General features: G+C 42.8%; 1 protein-coding gene and 1 non-coding gene across 2 annotated transcripts; both read right to left on the reverse strand.

The window, feature by feature from the left end:
• Nucleotides 1-14,876: 14,876 nt before the first annotated feature.
• Eif5 (eukaryotic translation initiation factor 5) lies at nt 14,877-23,205 on the reverse strand. The gene is made up of 12 exons (XM_038337601.1): nt 23,125-23,205; nt 22,819-23,012; nt 21,721-22,000; nt 21,523-21,604; nt 21,098-21,270; nt 20,778-20,889; nt 19,793-19,935; nt 19,138-19,296; nt 18,095-18,256; nt 17,692-17,856; nt 17,291-17,425; nt 14,877-16,828 (listed from the first exon to the last, which is right to left on the reverse strand). The coding sequence occupies exons 3-12, from the start codon at nt 21,790-21,792 to the stop codon at nt 16,739-16,741; spliced, it is 1,293 nt and encodes a 430-aa protein (XP_038193529.1). The 5' UTR covers nt 21,793-22,000; nt 22,819-23,012; nt 23,125-23,205; the 3' UTR covers nt 14,877-16,738.
• LOC119820125 lies at nt 20,244-20,367 on the reverse strand. The gene has a single exon (XR_005286394.1). It is a non-coding gene; the product is annotated as a small nucleolar RNA SNORA28 (small nucleolar RNA).
• Nucleotides 23,206-24,427: the final 1,222 nt, after the last annotated feature.

Here is a 24,427-nt window from a genome sequence, read left to right on the forward strand (position 1 = left end):
AGGCTGATTCAGTAATCACTCATTTATTAGAAGTTATGGCCATCATGGGTATACCTGCACAAATAAAGACAGATAATGGTCCTGAAAGACCCCCCAGTGTGGGGAGACTCCCACTCAAGTCTCGGGATAACACGACCCCCCCCCCCAGTAACTCACAAGAGACCATCCTTGCTGCAATCACATGAGGTTTAATAATGAGATGAGACGGGAACCAGTGCACTGGGGCCGAGACTCATAACCCACATGGGGAAGAGTTCGACCCCGAGTGACCGGGAGAAGGGGCTTTTAAGGGAAGAAACCATTGCCCTGTGATCCGAAAGGGGCAGGGAGGGTGTAGAAAATTCCGAGAATACCAGTGATGATCACCAGGGGGCAACTCCCTGCCTCTCAAGACCACTCCCAAAGTCATAATCAGCTAGTTCCTTTCTCAAGATTACAATCTAACTTTATCTTTAGCTAGTTCCTGAAACATAGTCACTGAACTGGCTAATCCTAGATTCCTGAATTATCTCTCCCTGCTTAGATTTTTGGCTATTTTCTTCCTGCTGGGTGTGTGTGGGGGGGGGAAACCTGGTTTTATCCAGGTCTTTCAGTCCAGCATATGTCTCTAAGAAAATGAAACAGGTTTTTTTTGCTTATTATAATATTAAGCATACTACACGTATACCACACAATCCTACAGGTCAGGCAGTTATAGAAAGATCAAATCGAACTATAAAGGATATGCTAAACAATGAAAAAGGGGTGGAAAATAACCCAAGAATGGATTACAAAATGCTTATTAACCTTAAATTTTCTTAATGTTAATAAGAAAGGGACAACAGCAGCAGAGAGACATTGGATAATAGAAAAGTCTTCTGAATTAAATCAGCCAGTTTATTTCAAGGATGTGCTGACATCACAATGGAAGCCAAGAGATGTGCTACATTGGGGAAGGGGTTTTGCTCTTGTTTCCACAGGAGAAGAAAAACTATGGCTACCATCAAAATTAATAAAGATTTGGTTTTAAAAAGAGAAACCTCTTGAAAAGAGAAATGACAGCTCATCTACAATGGTGACAACGATACAGGTGGTAAGGAAAGCATATAGAGTGGGGGCAGGGTTCTGTTCTTGTCTTTGAAGGAAAATACTCATCTTCAAAAATTCAAGAGACCCTGGATGTTTGAATGCTAATAGAAAAATAACTATCCACTAAGGATCACTGAGAAAAAAGAATATGATTTATGAGATCGGTTAACTGATACAGATACATTAAAATCTATATATATATAAGATATATATACATATATATACATATATATATATATATATATATATATATAGAGAGAGAGAGAGAGAGAGAGAGAGAGAGAGAGAGAGAGCTGGCTTTGGAGTTGGACACTGGCTCTGTCCCTCTCTAAATCCAAGCATGTTGTTAAAATAAAAATTCAGAGTTTCTGTCTTATGTCAGGAGCCATGATATGGGACAGAAAGGAAAAAGAATTTAGAAAAAAATTTACTTTTCTTCATACCTATTTTTGTCTATATCATAACTTTCATTATATATATAAATGTCTGTATATGTCTATATAAATAATGTTTAAGTTTTCCACAGTGAATTTACCTGCAAAAATCTTTGAAGTATCCAAACCAGGAAACGCTACCTGGTTGATATGACGTCATGATGCTAATAGCGCTATAAGACCTGTTTTGGTTACCAGCTGCTCAAGGTGGTTCCAACTAGCTGAAATGGTGTATTTTTTTAAACAACATTCTGGCCAGAACTCCAAAAAGGAACCTCAGAAAAACCCTACCAAATACTCAGAGACTTGATGTAGGTGTGTCTTCTATCTATCTGATGATTTCATTGGTTAATTAATAAAGAAACTGCTTGGCTTAATAGGTTAGAACATAGGTGGGTAGAGTAGACAGAACAGGAAGAAGGAAATGAGGTAGATGCCTCAGGCAGATGCCTCAGGCAATCGCCATGCCTTGCCTCTCTGAGGCAGATACCATACCTCTCCTCTCTGGGACAGACGCGATGAAGCTCCAGCCCAAGATGGACATACGCTAGAATCTTCCCAGTAAGGCACCACTTTGTGGTGCTACACAGATTATTAGATATGGGTTAATCAAGATGTGAGTAAGAGGCTGAAACTAATGGGCCAGGCAGTGTTTAAATGAATACAGTTTGTGTGTTGTTATTTCAGGTGTAAAGTTAGCCAGGCGGCCAGGAGCCGGGCAGTAGGAACACGGCCTGCTACTCCTCACTACAGAGACTATTTGCAATTATACCAGACAGTAATCTTGGAACTTAACCATCATTTTACTTTCACAGGATCCCATAGAAAGAACATCACCCCCATGACAGCTGGAATTAATTATAGAAGACGATGTTCCCTCTCCCAACAAAGTTTGTCCTCAGGTCCTCAGGATTAGGGACATCATTTAGGGGTCGATTATAATTGATATAGGGTTAGGGGTTGGGGGAAATTTTGTAGGCTCAGGGATCTCTTTGAAAAAAAAGGGGGAAATTGGATGGGATAATAGATTAGTGTGACCTTACTCAGACTAACAATAATAATGAGTAATAGAGTGAATACTTGTGAGCTATTATTTATAGGCAATAGGCAATTTACATTGGTATAGACACACACACACATATATATATTGGTTTTTCGAGACAGGGTTTCTCTGTATCTTTGGAGCCTGTCCTGGAACTAACTAGCTCTTGTAGACCAGGCTGGCCTCGAACTCACAGACATCAGCCTGCCTCTGCCTCCTGAGTGCTGGGATTAAAGGTGTGTGCCACTGCCACCCGGCCAGATTCTTGTATATTGATACAAACTTAAATTATATTGAATATGTTCCTATTTTCATCCACTATATTTGTATACCTAGGCAAAGTTATTTTGTCATATTGTATGCTTCTACCTCTGCTTAAGACATTTTTGTAAATTGATACAATTTTAGGATATATTTATCATATTGCAATATACATTTCTACCTCTGATCAAGGTACTTATATACAATGTTTACATTTTAAGGTTATTGTCCTCATTTGTTGCACAGTTGTTTATTGTATAATATTATATTATGAAGTCTTAGTCTTTAAATAAATAGTTATTAAGAATTATAGATCAATAGTCATCTGTCATACTTATATTAATCAGGTTTTTTAGATACACAGAGATTGTATTCTGCATAGTTAGGTAATCTTCAACCACTTCAAAGAGCTGTAGAATATCGCATTTAAATAATTTAGGGTTCTGTTGAAGTGAGACATGATTGCTTCTGGCAGCACCGATCTATTCCTGAGAGAATGTTAAACACTGAAGAACCTCTTGGCAAAACTGGCCTTTGGACAAGGAACTGCCCATGCCTTAGCCACTGAAAAGGTACATGGTATCCGGAAATGGATAAGAAGGACTGTTAAATTTTGCTAAGACAGGGTAAGATGTTTTTGAAAACTTTCCTGCCTCTGAAAATTGTCCTTCAGTTACTCTACACCTTAGCCAAAGCTGGTTGCTTCAACGTTGCAAATGAGACTTTGGGTGATTGCCCAGGGAGCCAGTTGTCTCTGTCATTTGTTGCAAATGTTGGAAGTTGTTTGGTTGCACTTCCTGCTTACTCAAGTACTATTATTTCCCTTCTTGGATCTTTGATGGGGTTGAAGACTAGATAGTTGTAGTTACTTTCCTTTTATGACTTGGCCAAGTTATTTATTATACAAGACTTAAACTCATTAGGATAGGATAATTACTGAACATATTTGTTCTTATTGTATATAATTTTGTATTAGGCTTAGAACTCTCTTAGCTAAACAAAAAGGGGAGGTGCTGTAGGAAATACTATAGCCGGTAGCCCTTAAGTTACCCACCCGCTGGAGCGTGGCCTCTAATACTATTTATGCTGATGAAAAGCGTGTGTCTGGTCTCTTTTCCAGTTGCAGGATTTGGTTGCTGTTCTCCATTCCAGCAGAGGATACTGATTTGTGAGTCTACCCCTAAATAAACAACCATCTATTATTCTCAATTCTGAGCTAGTGTGGGATTTCTTTTAAGCGTCCTTCTTCACTACTAGAGAAGTTTTTACCTCTACCACGACTGGAGAACTGCAGACTGAGCCCTGAGCCTCCATCTCCTCCCATTTTATATTCCCTTGTAGTCTGGGATTAAGGCGTGTGACTCTGTAGTACTGGGATTAAAGGTGTGAGCCACCATCACCTGTTTCTGCATTGATCTTGTGTAGCTCAGGGTGGCCTTGGACTCACAGACACCCATCTGCCTCTGTCTCCCAAATCCTGGGATTAAAAATGTATGCCACCACTGCCTAGCCTCTAATGCCTTATTTTTACCTTCTGATCTTCAGACAATCTTTATTTATTAAAACATAAATAAAATATCACTATAGAGATTTGTTTGCCTCCGCCTCCTGAGTCCTGGGATTAAAGGTGTGTGCCATCACTCCTTGGCCTCTAGTGGCTTAGATCTGCACTCTGATCTCAGGCAAGCTTTATTTGTTAAAGCATAAACAAATTATCACTACAGGGTTGGGCTTGACTTTTGAAGTGGACTGAAGACCAGAAACTAGGACTGGTTCCAAACAAGCCCGGGGTCAGGTAGGTTGACTCCAGAGATCAGCTGAATTGAAGATGAGTTGCAGAGCTGTAGAAAGAAAGCAATGGTATCTTTGTCACCAAAGTTTATGGTGATTGGCTGTGCAACAAAGAACAAAGTAATGGCCAGGCGTGGTGGCACATGCCTTTAATCTCAGCATATACACAGATGTATCCATATGTATTTTCTAGTTTCGGATTGGTTTTTTTTGTTTGTTTGATTGATTTTTTGTTTTTTGTTTGTTTTTGAGACAGGGTTTCTCTGTGTATCCCTGGCTGTCCAGGAACTCACTCTGTAGACCAGCTTAGCCTTGAACTCAGACATCTTCCTGCCTCTGCCTCGCAAGTGCTAGGACTAAAGATTTGTACCACCACACCACCACTGCCTGGCATATTTACTATTTTCTAAACTGCTTGTTAGAGCTAGGATAGTGGTATATGCCTTTAATCCCAGAATTTTGGAGGCAGAGATAGACAGATATATGTGAATCAGCGGTCAGTCTGATCTATACTATAAAGTTAGTTCCAAGATAGCCAGAGCTATGTAGAGAGAACCTGTTCAAAAAAAAAGCCAGGCAGTGGTGGCACATGCCTTTAATACCAGCACTTGGGAGGCAGAGGCAGGCAGATCTCTGTGAGTTCGAGGCCAGCCTGGTCTACAAGAGATAGTTCCAGGACAGGCTCCAAAGCTACAGAGAAACCCTGTCTTGAAAAAAACAAAAACAAAAAAGACAAAATCACAAAGTGTAGGAAAACATCATCCCCCACACATTGACCTTTTTTTGGATGCTACTTAGAGGTTTAAGAGGACAAAGAGGGGAACACATGGGACCTTGGACCTGGATTCAACTCTTGAGAGTAATAAGGAAGATCCAGACAACAACGGTGCTGGGCAGTAGACAGGAGATGGGAGCTGGTACTCAGGAAAGGGTCTGCACAGGTTCTGCTGCATCCTTGAGGTGGAAGAGTGTGGAGATGTCATAAGGGAGCTGATACAGCAAGGAAGGAGAAGTGATCTGAAACACAGGATACTGGAACACGAAGCTCTGATGACACACCTGCAAACCTAACACTCGGAGGTGGAGGCTCAAGGCCACTCTGGGATATATACTAAGTTCAAAGCTTGCCTGGGCTTCAAGAGATGCTGTCGCAAAAGAAAAAAAAGTGTTGTACACCTTTGTAAAAAGCAACCAAACAGACAGAGCTAGGAAGGCGGCTCAATTGATAAAGTGCCAGCAATGCAAGCTTGAGGACCCAAATTCTGGCCCCAACACTCATGCAAAAAGCCTGGTTGTGGTCACATGTGTCTGTAACTCAGTTCCAGCTTCATTAATAGAACCTGTCTCAAAAAGTAAAAAATTAGGGCTGGAGAGATAGCTCGGAGGTTAGAGCTCAGGCTGCTCTTCTAGAGGTCCTGAGTTCAATTCCCCGCAACCACATGATGACTCACAACCATCTGTAATGAGATCTGGTGCCCTCTTCTGGCCTGCCAGCACACATACAGACAGAACATAATAAATAAATCTTTTTTTTTTTTTTTTTTTTTTTGGTTTTTCGAGACAGGGTTTCTCTGCAGCTTTTAGAGCCTGTCCTGGAGCTAGCTCTTGTAGACCAGGCTGGTCTCGAACTCACAGAGATCCGCCTGCCTCTGCCTCCCGAGTGCTGGGATTAAAGGCGTGCGCCACCACCGCCCAGCAATAAATCTTTTTTTAAAAGTTTTTTTAAAAAATAGAGTGGGCAGTGATCAAAGAAGATGTCCAATGTTGACCTTTGGCCTCTACACACGCACAAAAACACACAAAGGGGTACATATATCGCAAAATATATACTCAAAAACATCAGTGTACACACCACACACCCACAGAAACACATGTATATACACCAGAGAGAAAAAATGTACACACACCACCCACACACAAATAAAAACAGTGCTGACAGATCCTCACCTTTTGACTCAATCTATAAAGCTCAGAAAGGTTTATTGTAATTGTAGATAGATTAGAATTACTTCAATCTTGACGATTAAAAAAAAAAGAACTATAAAGATAACTTAAGTGGGGAGCCAGAAAGCCAGGTCAGAGACATAAGCACAGTCCTCTCCCCTCCGGGCAGTCAAGTAGTGTGCTTATGGACAGAAGCTAAAGGAATGAAATCGCAAACACTATGTTTAGGCTTGTGAAAGTAACCAATAGACTGAGAATAATAATCATGTTGAGAGGAAAATATAGGGTTCGGAGTTAGTTCCTCATGTGTCCTAGTAAGAGAGCACATACTATTCCCACATACTATTCCCAAGTGATGGCTGCATGTCTCGGGGTTCATAAACCACACAGCACTGGGATGTTTAAATTAACCTGCTGACATGTATAGTCTAGGGCTCCTACAATCTTAACGCAGCTGAAAATTTATCTCCTAGTGGCACTGTTGCCATTATGACCTCTTAGGGTGTCAGGGACATACCTTCCTCATGCTGATTTAAACAAGCCTAAGAATGGCGCATACACTTATATACAGTATGTCATAATCAGTCATGATATATGCCCATGGTACCTAATGACAATACCTCTAACCATCATCTTAAGGTGAACTTCTGAGAAAAAATAGTTCACCCTAAACCAGAATACCTTACAGTGCAGTAGCCTCTGAGCGTGGGCTTGAGCATCTCTAGAGTGCATTGCTTGTGTTTGATTTAATGTTTTATTTCTTGTGGCCCTGGAAGCAATAGGCCGTACCCAGATGTGTATACCAGAGTCTAGTGGGTGGAAAGCTGTATGCTGTCTGGGTTGGAGCAAGTATGCTCTTTGATGTTCAACAATGACAAAATCATCTAAGAAAATCAGGTTTATAGTTAGTGGTGGTCATCAGAAAACCTTAAGCAGGGATGGTCAGGGCATGTTGCTTTTCAATACATGCACAAGGGGCAAATGGGTTTCTGACTATATTTCCATTTATTTATTTATTTATCTAATTATTTATTGGTTTTTAAATATTTTTTTTCTGAGATACGATCTCTCTTTGAAGTCCTGGGTATCCTAGAACTCACCCTGTAGATGAGGCTAACCTGGAACTCACAGAGATCCTCCTGCCTCTACTTCCCAAGTGTTGGGTTTAAAGGCATGCAATACTATGCCTGGCTAAAGAATGTTTTTTAAAGATTTGTTTCTTTTTAAATGTGTATAGATGTGTGTGTCTGTGTGGGTACTTGCACAACTGTGAGTACCAGTGTGGGTATGCACACGTGAGTATGAATACTCTTGAAATACATAGACACTTTCAGAGATGTGTCTCCTAGGTGATTCTAAATCTAGTCAAGTTGACAGTGGAGATTAACCATCAGAGGACACTCATATTTGTTTGTTTGTTTATTTATAGATAGAGTTTCTCTGTAGCTTTGGAGCTTGTCCTGGAACTCATTTTGTAGACCAGGCTGGCCTCGAACTCACAGAGATCTGCCTGTCTCCACCTTCCAAGTGCTGGGATTAAAGATGTGTGCCACCACCACTGGCTGGACACTCATATTTTTGTAAAGCTATTAAAATATTACTTTCATTTTCTATCTATACATTGGCATTATAAGGACAGATTTTCTTAATATTCAACTCCCCAAATAAAACAAAACAAATTAAACACAAAGCAAAGAGGATACTTTAAACAATTAAACAAAATTAAAGAGACTTGAAAGTTGCTTATTATTATTTTACTTTTTAAATTTTTTGAGACAAGAGTCTCACTATGTAGATTAGGCTGGCCCTGAACTCAGAGATCTGCCTGCCTCTGCCTTCTAGTGCTGTGATAGAAGGTATGTGACTATGCCTCACATAGTTTTTTAAGAGACAGGGTCTCTTTTATGTAGCTGTGGCTGTCCTTGAATTAACTGCCCCTGCCTCCTGAGTGCTGGCACTAAATGTGTGTGCCACCACCGCCATGCTCAGCTTTGTTGTTACTTTCCTGAAATGGAAGTCTCACATGGTACCCATGCCAGTCTTGGTGCGGGAGAATTGTCTGTAATCTGTCAATCATGTTTTAAATAAAACACTGATTGGCCAGGCAGAAAATATAGGCAGGAAAACCAGACAGGAAGTAGAAATAATGTAATGAGAACAGGAGAATTCTGGGAAGGAGGAAGTTGATTCCTGCCACTCCTGCCCAGACCACCGAAGCAGTAGGATGTGATCTGCAACCACTGAGAAAGGTACTGAACCACATGGCTAAGAAAAATGAGTTAATCAAGATGTGAGAGTTAGCCAGTGAGAGGCTAGAGCTAATGGGCCAATCAGCTTTCTAACTTAAAGAGAACTCTGTGTTATTTCTTTGGGGCTTGCCGGCTGTGGGGTACCGGGCAGGACAGAAACCCAAACAAGCAGGCCTAGCTGCCACATGTTACAGAATGGCGCCTACGTGGATAACTACATCTACATAAAGTCTGAGAAAGCTTAAGAAAAAAAAAAAAAGACTACAGTAAAACATTTGGGTTTTCAGCCGCACATGGAAAAATTCTGGGCTGATTTAAAATGCTGGCTTTCTGGGCCTTCCTGCCAGAGAAAACTCGACTCTTTCAAGCAGGCAGTCTTGACTATGGAGCTATGGATACATTGTTGCAGCTTGCTTCCTGGCAAGAACCTTAAAACGCCATAGAGTTGTGTCAAAAAACTTCTCCATATTCCTTAGCAAATTAAAGACCCATGTGGTCACAAAAAGAGAGATATACAGTAAAGACAGATTCAAAGAGTAATAAAACCTCTAAATGGTTTACAGTTAAAAATATATACAGGCTTAAAGATTAAAGTTCAGAAAGAGAGAGACGAGAGAGAGAGAGAGAGAGAGAGAGAGAGCGCGCGCGCGCACGCGCCCTGGGAGGCAGAGACAGACAGATCTCTGTGAGTTCAAAGATAGCCTGGTTTAAAGAGGAAATTCCAGGACAAAGATATACAGAGAACCTGTCTCAAAAAAGCCAAAAGTTAAAAATGAAAATAAAAGAAATAGAGGTTAAAATAAAGCCACATAAAGATGGAAAATACACAAGAGAATCTTGATACTGTATGTTATTATGCTCTCTTTAAATTGTTTAAATGCTGAGGAAGGAGCAACAGCTGTTAAAAAGATATTTGCTTATAAATGCTACAGAATCCAAGGTAGGTATTTTGAAAATACCTTGACTTCACAGTTGAAGTCAAAAGGTATGTTACTTTGGAGGAGAGATTTTGCTTTTGTTTCCACAGAAAATGAGACGCTGTGGATTTATTCAGAGTTAAGAAAAATCCAATTTGATCAAGGACCACCTGAGAAATCTCCAGCAGGAATAGATGGCCCAGAAATCTGAGTTCTTCATCCAGAACAAGTTCAAGACTGCTGCCTGAGATGATCAAGAGGCACAGGATACTTCAATCAGGACTTGATCATAACTCTAAATTTTCTTTAGGTCCCCATAAGATTATCAGCGCCCCCAACCAGCTGGAAGTAGCCTGAAATACTACGCCCACATCCCAAAAAATGGACTATGGATATTTTCCTTTTTTTATTGTTTTTAAAAAAGGGGGAAGTGACAGAAGCCCAAACAAGCAGGCCTAGCTGCCTCATGATACAGTTTGAAGTTCCTGGGATCCTCCAAACAACTGAAATTATAAGCACATGTCACTACCCTGAGTGCCAGTCATGTTGGCTCACCGTATTACTATTGGTATACTGTTACATTATCATAATTATGCTCATTACTATATCAATAAATCTAATGTTGATATTCCATTAGGAATAGGGTTAACAAGATGGCTCAGCCTGATTAAATTCCTGGGACCCATGTAGTAGAAGCAAGAATGCACTCTGACTTCCCCACAGTAAAAAGTAGTGTGTTAAGATAGGTATGGTGACAGCCTAGAATTCCAGTACTTGAGGCTAGGTTATATTAGACCCTGACTGTGGAAGCGAGGAAGTTCAAAAGCCTGACGAAAGCAGAGAGCAAGCGCTTTCTAGATGGTACAGGATATCACAAGGACAGCAGATGGGGTAGCTGCTAACTTGAGTCTCTCCTTTTTTTTCTGTGTAGCCTCGACTTCGACTGTCCTGGAACTCGATCTTCAGACCAGGCTGGCCTCGAACTCAGGCACTCAGTAGGATTGGATCTTCCTTCCCAAGTGCCGAATCTGCTACCTCCAAACACTGATTAGGCCCAGGAAGCAGCGCTGTACTTCCTCCTAGTGGTAGGAGTTGCCAGGTACAATAATTTACCTTTAATTCAGCAGGCCTCAGATGATTTGACCGGTGAACATGGATGTTCCTGAGAACACCTGATGGCGTCTTCTCACCTGCTCAACAGCTCCAACCAAGGGACACATTACGTTAGTGCAGCACAGCTCTGAAGACAATGAGGGGATACTGGTGCCTTCTCCCAGGGAACTATGGGTGAGCAGTGTGGTAACTGCCCCATTCCTCACCTCAGGGGCTGTCAACTGTCCACCTGCCACTGCTTCTCTAGACCACTTCTGAAGTCCTAGCGCCTGCAAGCAGGGAATCATTATATGGCACTCAGGACAGAAGCAGGGTGGGGTCCAGGAGAGGATGTAAACAGAGCTGTGAGGGAGGAGGGCTATATTAGGGTTCTCTAGAGGAACAGTTTATAGAATGAGTGTGTGTATAAAGGGGATTACTTACTTAGTTTTGAAACAGTGTTTCTTTTGAAACAGGTAGCCCTGGCTTTCCTGAAACTAGTTGTGTAGACCCGCTGGCTTCAAGCTCAAGAGATCCACCCACCTCTGCCTCCCAGCATTAAAACTGTGCAACACTCCCCACCTCCACTGGCTTAAAGGGAATTTATTAGAGTGGTTTACAGGCTGTGGTCCAGTTAATCCAACAATTGGTTATCTACTAACAGAAGATCCAAGAATACAGTAGCTGTTTAGGCCACAAGACTGGCTGTATCTCTTCAGATATGCCAGAATCCTGAAGGAGGCTCTAATGTCAATGAAGTACTTGCCAGTGTGAGCAAGCAGCAAAAAGAGCAAGCTTTCTTTCTTCTGTCCTTTATATAGGCTGCCAGCAGATGCAGCCCAGATTAAAAGTAGATTTTCCCACCTCAAAAGATCTGGGTGAGAAGTGGGTCTTCCCACCACTTAAAATGATTTAATTAAGAAAAAAATACCGGGGCTGGAGAGATGGCTCAGATATTAAGAGCACAGGTTGCTTTTCCAGTGGTCCTGAATTTGATTCTCAGCAACCACATCATGGCTCACATCTATAATGAGATCTGGTGCCCTCTGGTGTGCAGGCAGAACACTATACATAATTTTGGAAAACAAAAACAAACAAACAAAAAAAAACTGGGTGGTGGTGGTGCACACCTTTAATCCCAGCACTTGAGATTCACAGATCTCAGTAAATTCAAGGCCAGTCTGGTCTATGGAGTTAGTGGAAGGACTGGCTCCAAAGCCACACAGAAAAACCCTGTCTGGACCCCGCACCCCCTCCCCCCAAAAAAAAGCTAAGAAAAAAAAATCTCACCAAGCGATGGTGGCACACATCTTTAATCCTAGCACTCAGGAGGCAGAGGCAGGTGGATCTCCTGCGTTTCTAAGGCCAGCAGCCTGGTCTTCAGAGCGAGTTCCAGGACAGGCTCCAAAGTTACACGGAGAAACCACCTCCAAAAAAAAAAAATAAATACTGAACACCTCATGTATACACAGCTACTCAGTTTTTAGTAAAGACTGGGTGTAGTCAAGTTGACAACCAAGAATAGCCTTCACAAAGGCTGAAGACAATTTTAGTTAGTCCCAGCTTGAGGCTGAGTGGACTTATGTGCACCCCTATCCTCTGTTAGTCATAGCCACTGTTCTGCAGAGGCAATTCTCTGTAGAATGTAGCTTGAAGCTGAAGCAGTCAATGTTCACAGCAGACACCTGCACGTACTCAACATATATATTATATATAATATATATATATATATATATATATATATATATATATATAAATAAATTGAGGGGCTAGAGAGATGGCTCAGTGGTTGAGAGCACTGGCTGCTCTTCCAGAGGACCAGGGTTCAGTTCCCAGGACCCATATGGCAGCTCACACCTATCTCTTTAACTCCAGTTCCAGACTGCCAAGCACATAAAATTAAATGCTTTTAAAAAAAAATTTAGACAGGATCAATGTAGACTACACTCTGGCTTTAAACTTCTAAGAGACTCATCAGCACATCACCATGACTGAAATTTTTTTCCTCTTTTAAAGAATTTCACTGGATAGATGAAGAAAATGACAGAGCCCCACATTGGAGCACCGGACTGAGCTCCCAAGGTCCTGATGAGGAGCAGAAGGAGAGAGAACATGAGAAAGAAAGTCAGGACCGTGAGGGAACCTCCAGCTGGCGACAGATGGGGAAGGTGACTGAGCCCCACATTGGAGCACTGGACTGAGCTCCCAAGGTCCTGATGAGGAGAAGGAGCGAGAACATGAGGGAGAAAGTCAGGAACGAGAGGGGTGCGTTCACTCATGGAGACGGTGGGACAGAACTAATGGGAGATCACCAACTCCAGTTGGAATGGGACTGATGGATCATGCGACCAAACCCGTCTCTCTGAATGTGGCCAACAGCGGGGGCTGACTGAGAAGCAAAGGACAATGGCTCTGGGCTCTGATTGTTCTTCATGGACGGGCTCTGTGGGAGCCTTCTCAGCTTGGTCGATCACCTTCCTGGACCAGGGGGGAGTTGGGAGGACCCTGGTCTTAGCATAGAGTGGGGAACCCTGATGGCTCCTTGGCCTTGAGAGGGAGGGAGGGGAGGTATGGGTGAAGGGGAGGGGAGGGAAGGGGGAGGAGGAGGGAAGGAGATGGAAATTTTAAAATATAAAAAAAAATAAACCATGAGAAAAAAAAAAGAAATTTAACAAACAAACAAAAAAAAAAAGAATAAAGAATTTCACTGCCCTGTAGAACAGTTGGGCCCCAATCTCAAGAAATCTGCCTGTTTCTGCCAAGTGTTGAGATTAAAGGCATGCATCATACCTGACTGAAATTTAAAAAATTATTTGTGAATGGGTTTGTACACAGGAGTATACTGCCCATGGAGGCCAAAGGGCATCAAATCCCCTGAACCTCAGTTACAAGCTGTCCGGGAATGCACCACATAGATCAGGCTGGTCTGCCACCACAGCTGGCCATGGATTTACTTTTAGGTATATGGGTGTTTTACCTACATTTATGTATGCACACCACGCCACTCCAGCTCAGCTTCAAGGGGTGCACATGGGTTATGCATCAGAAAAAGAACACTGGCCCTGTTGTGGGTTAGGCTTAAGGCCTAATATTCTTTGGGTAAGGGGTCACAAGACACCTTACCAACTGGCATTGGACAAGGCCAGGCCCTAACTACGTCCAGCCATAATGCACAGAAAAATAGGCTCTTGTAAAAGAACTATTCTTGCTTGGGTCAAAAAGTCTAAATCACTACCATGGGTGGGCATTAGCTCCAAGTTTAAAAGACTTCAAAGTAGATTCTGATGCCAAAGGGTAATGAAAACTCTTACCTATGCTATTCCATCTCAGTAGAAGTTACTAATACGAGAAGCTGATGAGGTAGCCGAGTCAGCTGCCTAGTCCAACTAGAGTTGGACCTCTGGGACTCACATGAAGAGACTTCCATAAGTCATACCCTGGTCTCCGTTTGTGTAACATGGCACACATGCCCATGCAGAGTCTGAGGGTGGGCATGGTAACACTCATGCCTTTTTTTGTTTTGTTTTTTTTCAAGACAGGGTTTCTCTGCAGCTTTAGAGCCTGTCCTGGATCTAGCTCTTTTTTTTTTTTTGAGACAGGGTTTCTCTGTGGCTTTGGAGCCTGTCCTGGAACTAGCTCTTGTAGACCAAGCTGGTCTCGAACTCACAGAGATCTGCCTGCCTCTGCCTCCCGAGTGCTGGGATTAAAGGCGTGCGCCACCACCGCCAGGCTACACGTGCCTGTCTTAATCTTTACACTTGGGAGGTCAAAGCAAAAGAGATTAAGGTCAGTTTCAGTCCCCACACCCTAGGCCTTAGTAAAATGTACAAGGAACCAAGGGGAAGATAGTTTGAGGACAGGCTAGAATTAGCAGAGCTTGAATTCCCTAGTTAACATGGTATTGAAGATTTTTATAAAACGATCAACCTGTTTTCACACATAGGGCTGACATACTCTCCACAGAATACAAGATTCAAATCCAAAGCATGGACTATAATACTGGATAGCTTTCAGTGATTTTTAAAATCAAAATGAAAACATGGATTAACATTTTTTTAGTATTAAAGCAGAGACAAAATTTAATTTTAACATTGTTTTAATCAAGTAATGTAGCTGTTTGAAACAGGAAACTTTTTAGGACACCTCAATAGAGCAATGAACCCAGATTGTGTGAATTTGAATCCCACTGGTTTGGCACCTGACAGAACAGTGGCTGAAGCCCAAGATCCTTCCCAGTATTGAAGACCTAACTGTAACAGCCTGAGGCTGAATGTGCTGATCTACTTGACAATCTCAGAAAATGATAACAAATGAATGGGAGGCCATGCAACAATGAATCTGAAACATAGGAGTTTGCAAATGCTTCTTTGGTGTGACACTGCACATTTCCTTGTTAATATTCATTCCAGGTGTATGGCTACCTTTCCAAGCTCAGCAGACTCAAGGTTTTAATTTTACCAAATTATTTTTATCACTTCAATGCAAAAATTTTACATTTATTAAAGTTTTTAATCTGTGAGATGGATGACACAAGGTAAAATCTAAATAATGTTATAAGCTAGTATGCCACACAAATTAACCACATGGGTTAGCTCCCAGAATGCACTTGTGGAGGTATATGCTAACTAGTTTTTAATGTTGAAGACGAGTATGCAAAACACAATCAGGAACCCAGATGGAATTTACACCAGATAGTGGGTAAGGAATTCACTTGTGTGTCTGTAGTTCAAGGCTCTGAACAGGCTGGTGTCAGGCCCTAGCAACTGTACCCACTCTCAAGTGCCCAGCTATATCAACATGAAGTAAAAAATATCCCAAGTCTTACACCAAAATACAGGCTCTGACTCAGAAGTATCATTTTAACTTTCTCTTTAAATAAGACAATTAGGGGAAGGGGGATCAAGCTTGAAACACAGCAACACTTATTTTGGCAAGACAGCAACCAAAATCTAAAGTACAAGCTATTATATCCAAATTAAAAGGCATTGAATAAGCCATAATATTGGGGGCAAGGGGAGAACACATCAAACACAAGATACAGTATGTCTAAACATCTTGAAATTATAATTTAAGGGTAAAAGCTGAAAAATTATGCTGTTTTAGCTAGAGATAAGTGCACCTTTTCCTGTTTCTCCCAAATAGAATCAGAGTTTACGATTTAATCACACCTCAAAGTTTTTCTCTCAGTACAAAGCAACCACTAAATAACACACAAAATACTTGTTAATTATTTCCCTGACTCATCCAACGTGCAATGCACATGACTCCAAAAATTACAATTTGGGGTGAGTGTACACAAACTGAAAAACCACAACTCCAAATTTCAAAATTTGCTCTTAAAACCATAGGACACGCAGGTCTTTACTTCTCATGAAGATATCATACTGTCATTTATTCATCAGCCTCCCTTAGGATGACGAAAATTGTCAGTTGCCAATCTTAACAGATGGGGACTGGAGATACAACTTTTAAAACACTCCATTTCTTATTGGCTGAGTAAGATCATTACAATTGTTTACATTCTGCAAGTTTCAGCACCTACTATCTACCAGGCTCAAGGACCTTAATAAACAGTGTAACATCCTAAAAGATAGCCAATCACGTCAGTATAAGCCATTCAGAGCCAAAGTCTGAAGAATGACCAAAATCAAATCTTTATTTTTTATAACTGTATAAATGTGATCCAAATGTGTCCACCACTAGTTTTTCCAAAAGAAACATGCTATAAATAAGCAAACTACAACTGTTCACTGTTATGTATGGACTCCCTAGATGTCTCATTGGGCTTAATTATAGACCACTCACAGTAATAGCTTTTTAGTATCAAGTGTAGCATGATGTTAAGCCATTTTAGCTTTTGCACATACATGTTGCACTTCTGGCTGATAATGGAGAAAAATTTGCAGCATTATACTGTTAAGCTAAGTTGTATCCATCCTTTTAAATGGCATCAATATCAATGTCGTCATCCTTGTTGTCAGACTTCACAGTTTCAACTTTTGGTACACTGGCAGTCTTCGAATATACCACCTGATAAGATAAATCATTTCATCAATTAAACAGACAGAGTAACCATCCCTAGTTCTAGCATTGGTTTTTAATTTTTTTGAGGTTATGACAGTATTTTCCCTTTCCTTACTTTCCCAAAAAACCCCTTCAGATTCATGGCATTTCCTTTTCCATTTTGGAGTTTTGAGACAGGGTTTCTTAGCATAGCCTCTAGCTGTCTTGGAACTCAGGAGATCCTCTGCCTTCTGAGTGCTAGGATTAAAGGTATGTGCCATGTCTCTCTGTATTTATTTTAATAGATTATAGCTGATTAGACTTTATCTTTAATCTGAAATTTGGAACTACACTTTAATCAATTTGAGGCTAACCAGGGAGGGCTATATAAAGAAAGGGAAACATTAAAAACAAAAAACAAAAAAAAAAAAAAAAAAACAAAACCCTCCAACATTGATTGGCAACCAAGTAATGTTCCCTAGCTTTTACCTCAATATTTTCATCTTCATCTTCTTCCTCACCACCAGAAGATTCTTCCTCTGCTTCCTTCAACCATTTAATAAATGGTTCTGCTTTGACACGAATCTCTTTGGCAAGTTCTTTTGAGACATATTTCTTAGAGGCCTAAAAAAGTTCAAAAATTTTCTCAGTGAAGACTTGAAAATATTCTTTTAATTAGTTGAACAATAAGCTATTTAAAGGGACTGGGTCATACCCTAATTTTCAACAGTATATACATACTAAACAATTCCTGCTGCCTTAACTCAAAAATTCCATCAGATTAACATAGGAATTCAACAATGTAGACAAGAGTCTGAAGATTACTTCTTCATAACCCACCCCCCACCAGCTGTTTTGATGCTTCTGAAACTTCACAAGGGCTCCCCCACCTTTTCCGACCAGCTGATGATAACCTCTTCTTCTAAAAGGTCTGCATCATACATCTCCTTCAAGATATGTGGAATCTTGGAGAGCAGCTGAGCTTGATGCATTGCTACCACACATTCCAAACCATGAAGAAGGTACCGCTGAGCCTTTTTGTTGTTATGACAAAACTGCAAGTAGACAGCATCAACAATCATCCCTGCTCTAAGATAATTCAGTAATTAAACATTCATTTTCTAAATGCATTGCACACGTAACAGTGGCTTAGAAAAGGTCATGCACAGATACTCTTACCATTTGCAGGTGCTCCCACACCTACTTTCAGGATGACCATATAGTGGGCTGAAGCGATCTAAAGTCACAGTCTAAGGCCACAATCTTGACTTAAAACCCCAAAAGGTCTCTTACTCTTAAGAAATGGCGCCTGTATTTCTTGATCTGCTCTCTTATCTTCTCATTAAAGAGAACTTCAGTCAAAACGAGAGGACCCATGGCTTTTACATCCAGTCTTTCTGCCTCAGCAACAATTTCTTTATCAGATGAATCAATAATGCCCTCTTCTTTCTTTTTCTGGAAATAAAAAAAGCAATTCAATTAAGTATAGGGATTTCTTTTTTGCTATACTAGAGAGAACAATCTTCCTCCTCCAGGATTTCTACCCAATTTATGCAAGTATACGCACTGTATTTCCTTTAGTATGTTTCTTAAAGAAGAAAAACAATACAAGCCATGGTGTGGGGTGGTGGATGGCTCAGTGATTAAGAGCACTGGCTGCTCTTGAGGACGTGGGTTCAATTTCTAGCACCCAAATGGTGGCTCAGAACTATCTGTTACTCCAGTTGCAGGGGCTCCAACACCCTCATACTGAGTATATATACAGGCAAAACACCACTACATATTAAATAAAAAAAAAAATCATTAAAAACACACATGCAACAGAGAAACCCTGTCTCGAAAAAAAAAAAAAAAAAAAAAAAAAAAAAAAAAAAAACAAAAAAAAAAAAATAAAAAAAAAAAAAAAACACATGCACAAAGGGCTGACTGGTAGTAGCACACGCCTTTAATCCCAGCACTTGGGAGGCAAAGGCAGGTGGATCTGAGTTCGAGGCTAGCCTGGTCTACAGAGCAAATTACAGGAGAGCCAATACCACACATGGAGAAACCATATATGGGGGAGGTAGGAAAGACCAAACCACTGCCCATTAAAAACAAACAAGCAAAACCACACACAAATTAAAACAAACAAACAAAAAAAACCCACAACCAAAACAAGAAAAAAAAACAAAAGGAAGTGTATGGTAACACACAGAAACCCTGTCTCGAAAAACCAAACACACACATACAAAATCAAAACCCAAAGATATCAAAAAAAAAGTTAACCAATTATAAACACAACATTTGAAAGGCCAAAGGCTATGTGATGTGTGTATTTGTAAATCAAACAAATTTACCTTAACAAAATCAAACAGGATGTTAACACGCTCTTCTACAGTTCTTTCCAAATCGTCACTGAGTGTCAGAACTTTTGCATGGTCACTGATTTCATCCATTCTGCGCCTCTGAGCCTCCTCAGTTGTATCCTCCCCCCAATCATCATCCTCTTCCTCTTCCTGGTTAAACAAAACCAAAGACCTTTAAATAGTGGTATTAGTCACATTGACAGGATCAAGCAAGCACCTTTGCCACGGACCATATTTTATCAGCCCAGAAACTCTATCTTTCACATTACTGTAAACAACAACAATAAAAATGCTAATCAGGGAAAAACCCTGCAGGTTCAAAAGATATTCAGTTTAGCTCAACTCAAGTACCAATATTATAAGTCTTAAAAACAGTGCACTACGTTACTAAATTCAAGCTTTTTGTTTATTTCAACCAAACAGCATGTTCTTTTTTTTTTTTTTTTTTTTTTTTTGGTTTTTCGAGACAGGGTTTCTCTGTGGCTTTGGAGCCTGTCCTGGAACTAGCTCTTGTAGACCAGGCTGGTCTCGAACTCACAGAGATCCGCCTGCCTCTGCCTCCCGAGTGCTGGGATTAAAGGCGTGCGCCACCACCGCCAGGCCAAACAGCATGTTTTCAACACAAGTTTAAGTGGCCTACACTCACCTCGGCGTGTGGAGGAGGACTGATTTCATTTGGTGGTGGAGGTGGTGGTGTTTCACTGCTGGATACAGAGCCATTTTCCTTGTCCTTGCCCTTTCTATTTTTCTTTTCCTTTTCTTTCTTTCCTGTACCACTGTCACTATTCTCTACAGGGAAACAAAAGTCAACTTAGTCCTATAGTACCACTGACTACCAGATTTAAATCCTACCCTCTATCACAACTTTCCTCAGTAAAATCAACACAACAAAACTTAGCAATCTGAAGGGAGGGCTGGAGAGATGGCACAGTGGTGCAGAGACTTAAGTTTGATTCCCAGCACCCACACAGTGTTTCAGACCCACCCGAAACTCCAGCTCCAGGATCAATGCCTTCTTCTGGCCTCTAGGGCATTGTACTCATGTGCTACGGTCATACATGCACACAAAAACCTGACCATTCAACAATGTAAAATAGTTTGTTTGAGTCTATATAACGGCTTGTCTCATGGTAAAGAGAACACCGGAATAGGTTAGACTATTTTGCTATAGCAAGCTCAAATTGTGTCAGATAGTTGTGTTCATCTGCCAGAGTGTTGCTTGCAATACTCTAAGCCACTGTAGCTTAATGAGACAAGCCTTGTTTCCAGAACAGTAGATCTTTTGATGCGTTTCCATTATAATCTATTTTATAAATCTACAGGATGGTACAGTTTGGCATCCTTTTCACTTTTACTGTTACATAAACACATTTTTCAATAATATCTTATAGACAGTTAAATTCTCTAAATCCTGAGCCAGAAGCAGGAAGATATCAAGAGTTTGAGGCCTGTCTGGTTTACAAAGTGGGTTAGAGGACAGCAAGGGACATACAAAGAAACCCTGTCTCAAAAAACAAACAAAACAAAAAAGTCAAAGTCCAAAGACTGAAGTTCCTATACTGTATATACTTATACTATAATAAAAGCCTTCCATCTTATATTCCAACTGTCAACTTGCTAAAAAGACTTACCAGGTGGGTTTTTGAGAATGAATGTACAGAGTTTATGATGTGTGTCAAGCATGCCTCGGTACCCACAGGCTTTACAAGAATTACCTATTGTTTGCTTCTTTGGATTGACATGCTGCCAAGAAAAGTAAAAACAAGTGTCATGTATAGTGAAAGACACAAACTATGTAACGTTATAAAACATCTAAAACTCTAGTTTAACACCAATTTTCTTCATGGTAGCCTAATTTTAACAAAATGTTATTTTCTAACAAGTCTGGTAATCACATAGCACTAGAAGAACACACACATAACTAACGAAGACCTTAAAGGCACTCGCTCACCAGATCTGTTTCAGGATTTTCACACTCAGGACAAAGAACAAATTTTTTAATGAATCCATCCAACATGTCTTGCAGCTTATTCGCCTCATGAGATCCATTGACAATGTAGCGGTCATTCTTAACATCAAACTGGGTCTGTGCTCCCAGCTCACAACCAAAATATTTGGTAGGATCTATAGGAAGACAAGACGTTTCATTTTAGTTACCTAAATCACTGGCTTCACACAAAAATCTACGCAAAACTCACCCTTCCTAAAAATTACAGGGCCACTGACATACAGCCAGGGTTGTTTAATGACACCCAATCAAGTAGGTGCAAAGTTCCACATTTGCTAACACATGACCGAGAAAAATGCATACAGCTCAAACACTGTCAAGACTATATCCATAATATACCTTTTCAGGCTTCTCCAAGGTTTACTTACACGTTGGAGGCCGATTAAGCGCCTTTGCAACGTCAACCATGTTGACTATAACTGTCTTGATTCCATTTCCTTTGCCCTCAACCTAAAGGAAATAAAAATTTCAATTTTGCACTGTCTTCCCTGTAACAAGCAATCTTTTAAATCCTATGAAGAACGAACGCATGGACCAACTTCCCACTAAAATGAAGATCAGTATACCTTGGCAATCAGACGGGGCATCTTGTAGCGATAGAACTGGTCTGACACGCTGCGGTTGACGTTGACAGACATTTTGGCTTATTAGTGACTTTATCAATAAGATGAACAGATCTTTGATTGCAACTTTTTGGTATCTTCTGTCTGGAGAAGAAGGGATGACATAAACGACTGCAAGAGTTCTCGGTCTCTGACATGAAAAAATTTTCGCCACTGAGGCTGTAAGCTTCTTGCTTGTATGCTATGTTTCCCCAATACAGGTACCAATGGCTGCGCAACAGCTCTGGAAGAGACAAGCAGAGAACACAAACATCCCACAGGTTCAGTACCACTGCCGTCGGGGGAATTTCTTGTCCCAGAGCACTCCGCCCAGTTAGCACCCCTGGCCTACAGAGCCCGAGTTCACGTGGGAGAAGAGCTGACACCCTCGTCTAACCGAGCTCAACTCGAGGAACCTGGGAGGCCACCATCTTGACAAGAGCTGGGACTGGGGCAGGGAAATGCGCGAAGGAAGGAAACTGCACAAACACAAACCCTCTCCCTCGGCTGCAGGGAGTTTGTCACCAGAGACCACCGGCGAGCGACCGTGCTTAACTGTCGAGAAGGGGGTCCGGGCCCTCTCCTCCCCCAGCTCACGCCTGGGAGCGGACAACTCCCATCGCGCCTCCCCCGGCTGCCATCGTTGGAAAACGGGAACCGTCGCGCCGGCCCTGCCAACCGCTAAGCCGCGGCTTCGGCGACTCCGGCCGACTTCAGGGCGGCGCGGCCAGGTCAGGAGCCATTGGCTCCGTCGGAGCACGCGGACCGCGGCCGCAGCCGCGCCCTTCGCTCGCTCCCTCGGCGCACGGCCGACCTTCGCCCTCGTCCCCATGGCTACGCGACAGCGAGCGCCCGGCCACCGGCTTCCGGCGGGGCGGAGGCGCGGTCTCCGTGAGTCACAAACGCGCCCCGGCCCTGACTCAGCCCGGCGCCGGCACGCGCGCTCCCTCGCGCGCGCTCCCGCACACACCGGCCCCCCCCCCAAACTGCGCCACACGCGCGGCGGGTCACGCGGCCGCGCCGCCATCTTGCCGCCGCCATGGCCCGCCGCCCGCGACTCACCGTTTTCGTCAAATAAAGACATAAACCCAACGCGGCTCGCCCGGGACTGGGAGGAAGAGGCGCTGGAAACCGGGTCCGGAGTGGCGGGGCGGGCGGCGAGCGGAGGGGCGGCTGGGCAGGTGCCGCCGCCGAGCAGCGGGAGGGGCTGTCCCAGCGACGTCCGCGTCCACACCAGCAGCGCCGAGCCTGGCGACCTGGCGGGGACACGGCTGTGAGCCACAGGCGGCCTGCCCCCGCCGGCGGCCCGGGGGTGGAGGGGCGGGAGCGCTGGGCAGGGGCACGGGCCACCGCCCCCCGCGGACTCACCTCTGGAATGTTCTCGCTCTGACTGAACAACGCCGCCGCCGCGCTCAAGCTACCTTCGGCCCCGGGTCCCTCCCCCTGCAACGGGCCGCAACTGTTCATTGGCCGCAGGCCCACCCGAGTTCGTTTGCCATTGGCTTGCAGGCGCGTCAATCGCACCTTTCCCCGCCCTCCACTTCCTGGGGCTTCACTCGTGGGCTCGGCCCGCCTCTCGCTTACCCCTGTTTCCTTTCCCTCCCTTCCCCCCTCTGTCCTTCCCAGATGCCTTCACGGTCTCGCGATAGCTGTGTTCCGCTGTGAGTTTGGGCGCCCAGGCAATATGGCGGTTGCCTAGTGCGCCCGCGGGGCGGGGCCGGTCTGTGCCGCGGCGGTGCTTGGCTTCGGGCCACGCGGGATCTCAATGCTCGCTCTGACCGCGCCAAGCGCCCCACAGAGTCCAGCTCCGGCTGTCTCCTCCCCACTACCTGGCCTGGGTCTGTCATCCCGTTTGGTGCCTCCGAGCTCAGGAAGCAAGGCCGCTTGACTCCTCCGCGTTCGTGGCTCTGGGCTTTCCCACGATGGAAATGTGGGAAACGTTGTAACTTGGACCCCCGAAAGTGCGTCGTGTTGTGGTTTCGACCCCAGGAAGGTCTGGCTGTGCCTCGGAGTTTGACCATCCCTTCCCCGGTGCTCAGCTGCCACGTAGGGCCAGTCTGTCCAGCCCAACCCAGCTTGGAAAGTCGATTCCTGGCTGGTGAGCCGTGGCCCCGGGCAGGTGTACCTGATGAGGCCACAGGCTGTACTTACTAACAATTTATGTTGGGAGTGGGGGGGGGGGGGGAGAAATGCCCCGACTTTTTTGTTCTGTAGGTTCTCCCCCAATATTTACAAACTTCGGTTTTTGGTAAAAGTTTCTGTTGAGACTTACAATCACACCAGAGTCTTAATTAAAACCATATAGAAATACCTGAGATTGACCAGAGCCTTGTTAGAACTTCTTGACACTTCTGAGAGCAGCAGCCTGGCTTAGCAGCTGCGTGGTTTCCTGAATGGGGAGAAACAATAGTGTTATAGAAGAGGGGTTAAAATTGAAAGATCTATTTTTTTCCCCAAAACCAAGGTTATTTTCCTATGACCTTATAGGGCCTATATAGCCCGTTAGAAATTGACAGTGTCATTGGAGCAGAATAAAGACACAATTCAGGAATGAAAGATGTGTGCCATTTTCTGTAGGAGCTTTTATTTCTCAGTACGTGGCTGTACAGGTTTTTTTGTTGTTGTACAGTTTTAAACCAAATACATACTGCTTCGTACCCCATCGTTAAAG

This window comes from Arvicola amphibius, chromosome 7, assembly GCF_903992535.2.
Source record: "Arvicola amphibius chromosome 7, mArvAmp1.2, whole genome shotgun sequence".
Taxonomy (NCBI): domain Eukaryota; kingdom Metazoa; phylum Chordata; class Mammalia; order Rodentia; family Cricetidae; genus Arvicola; species Arvicola amphibius.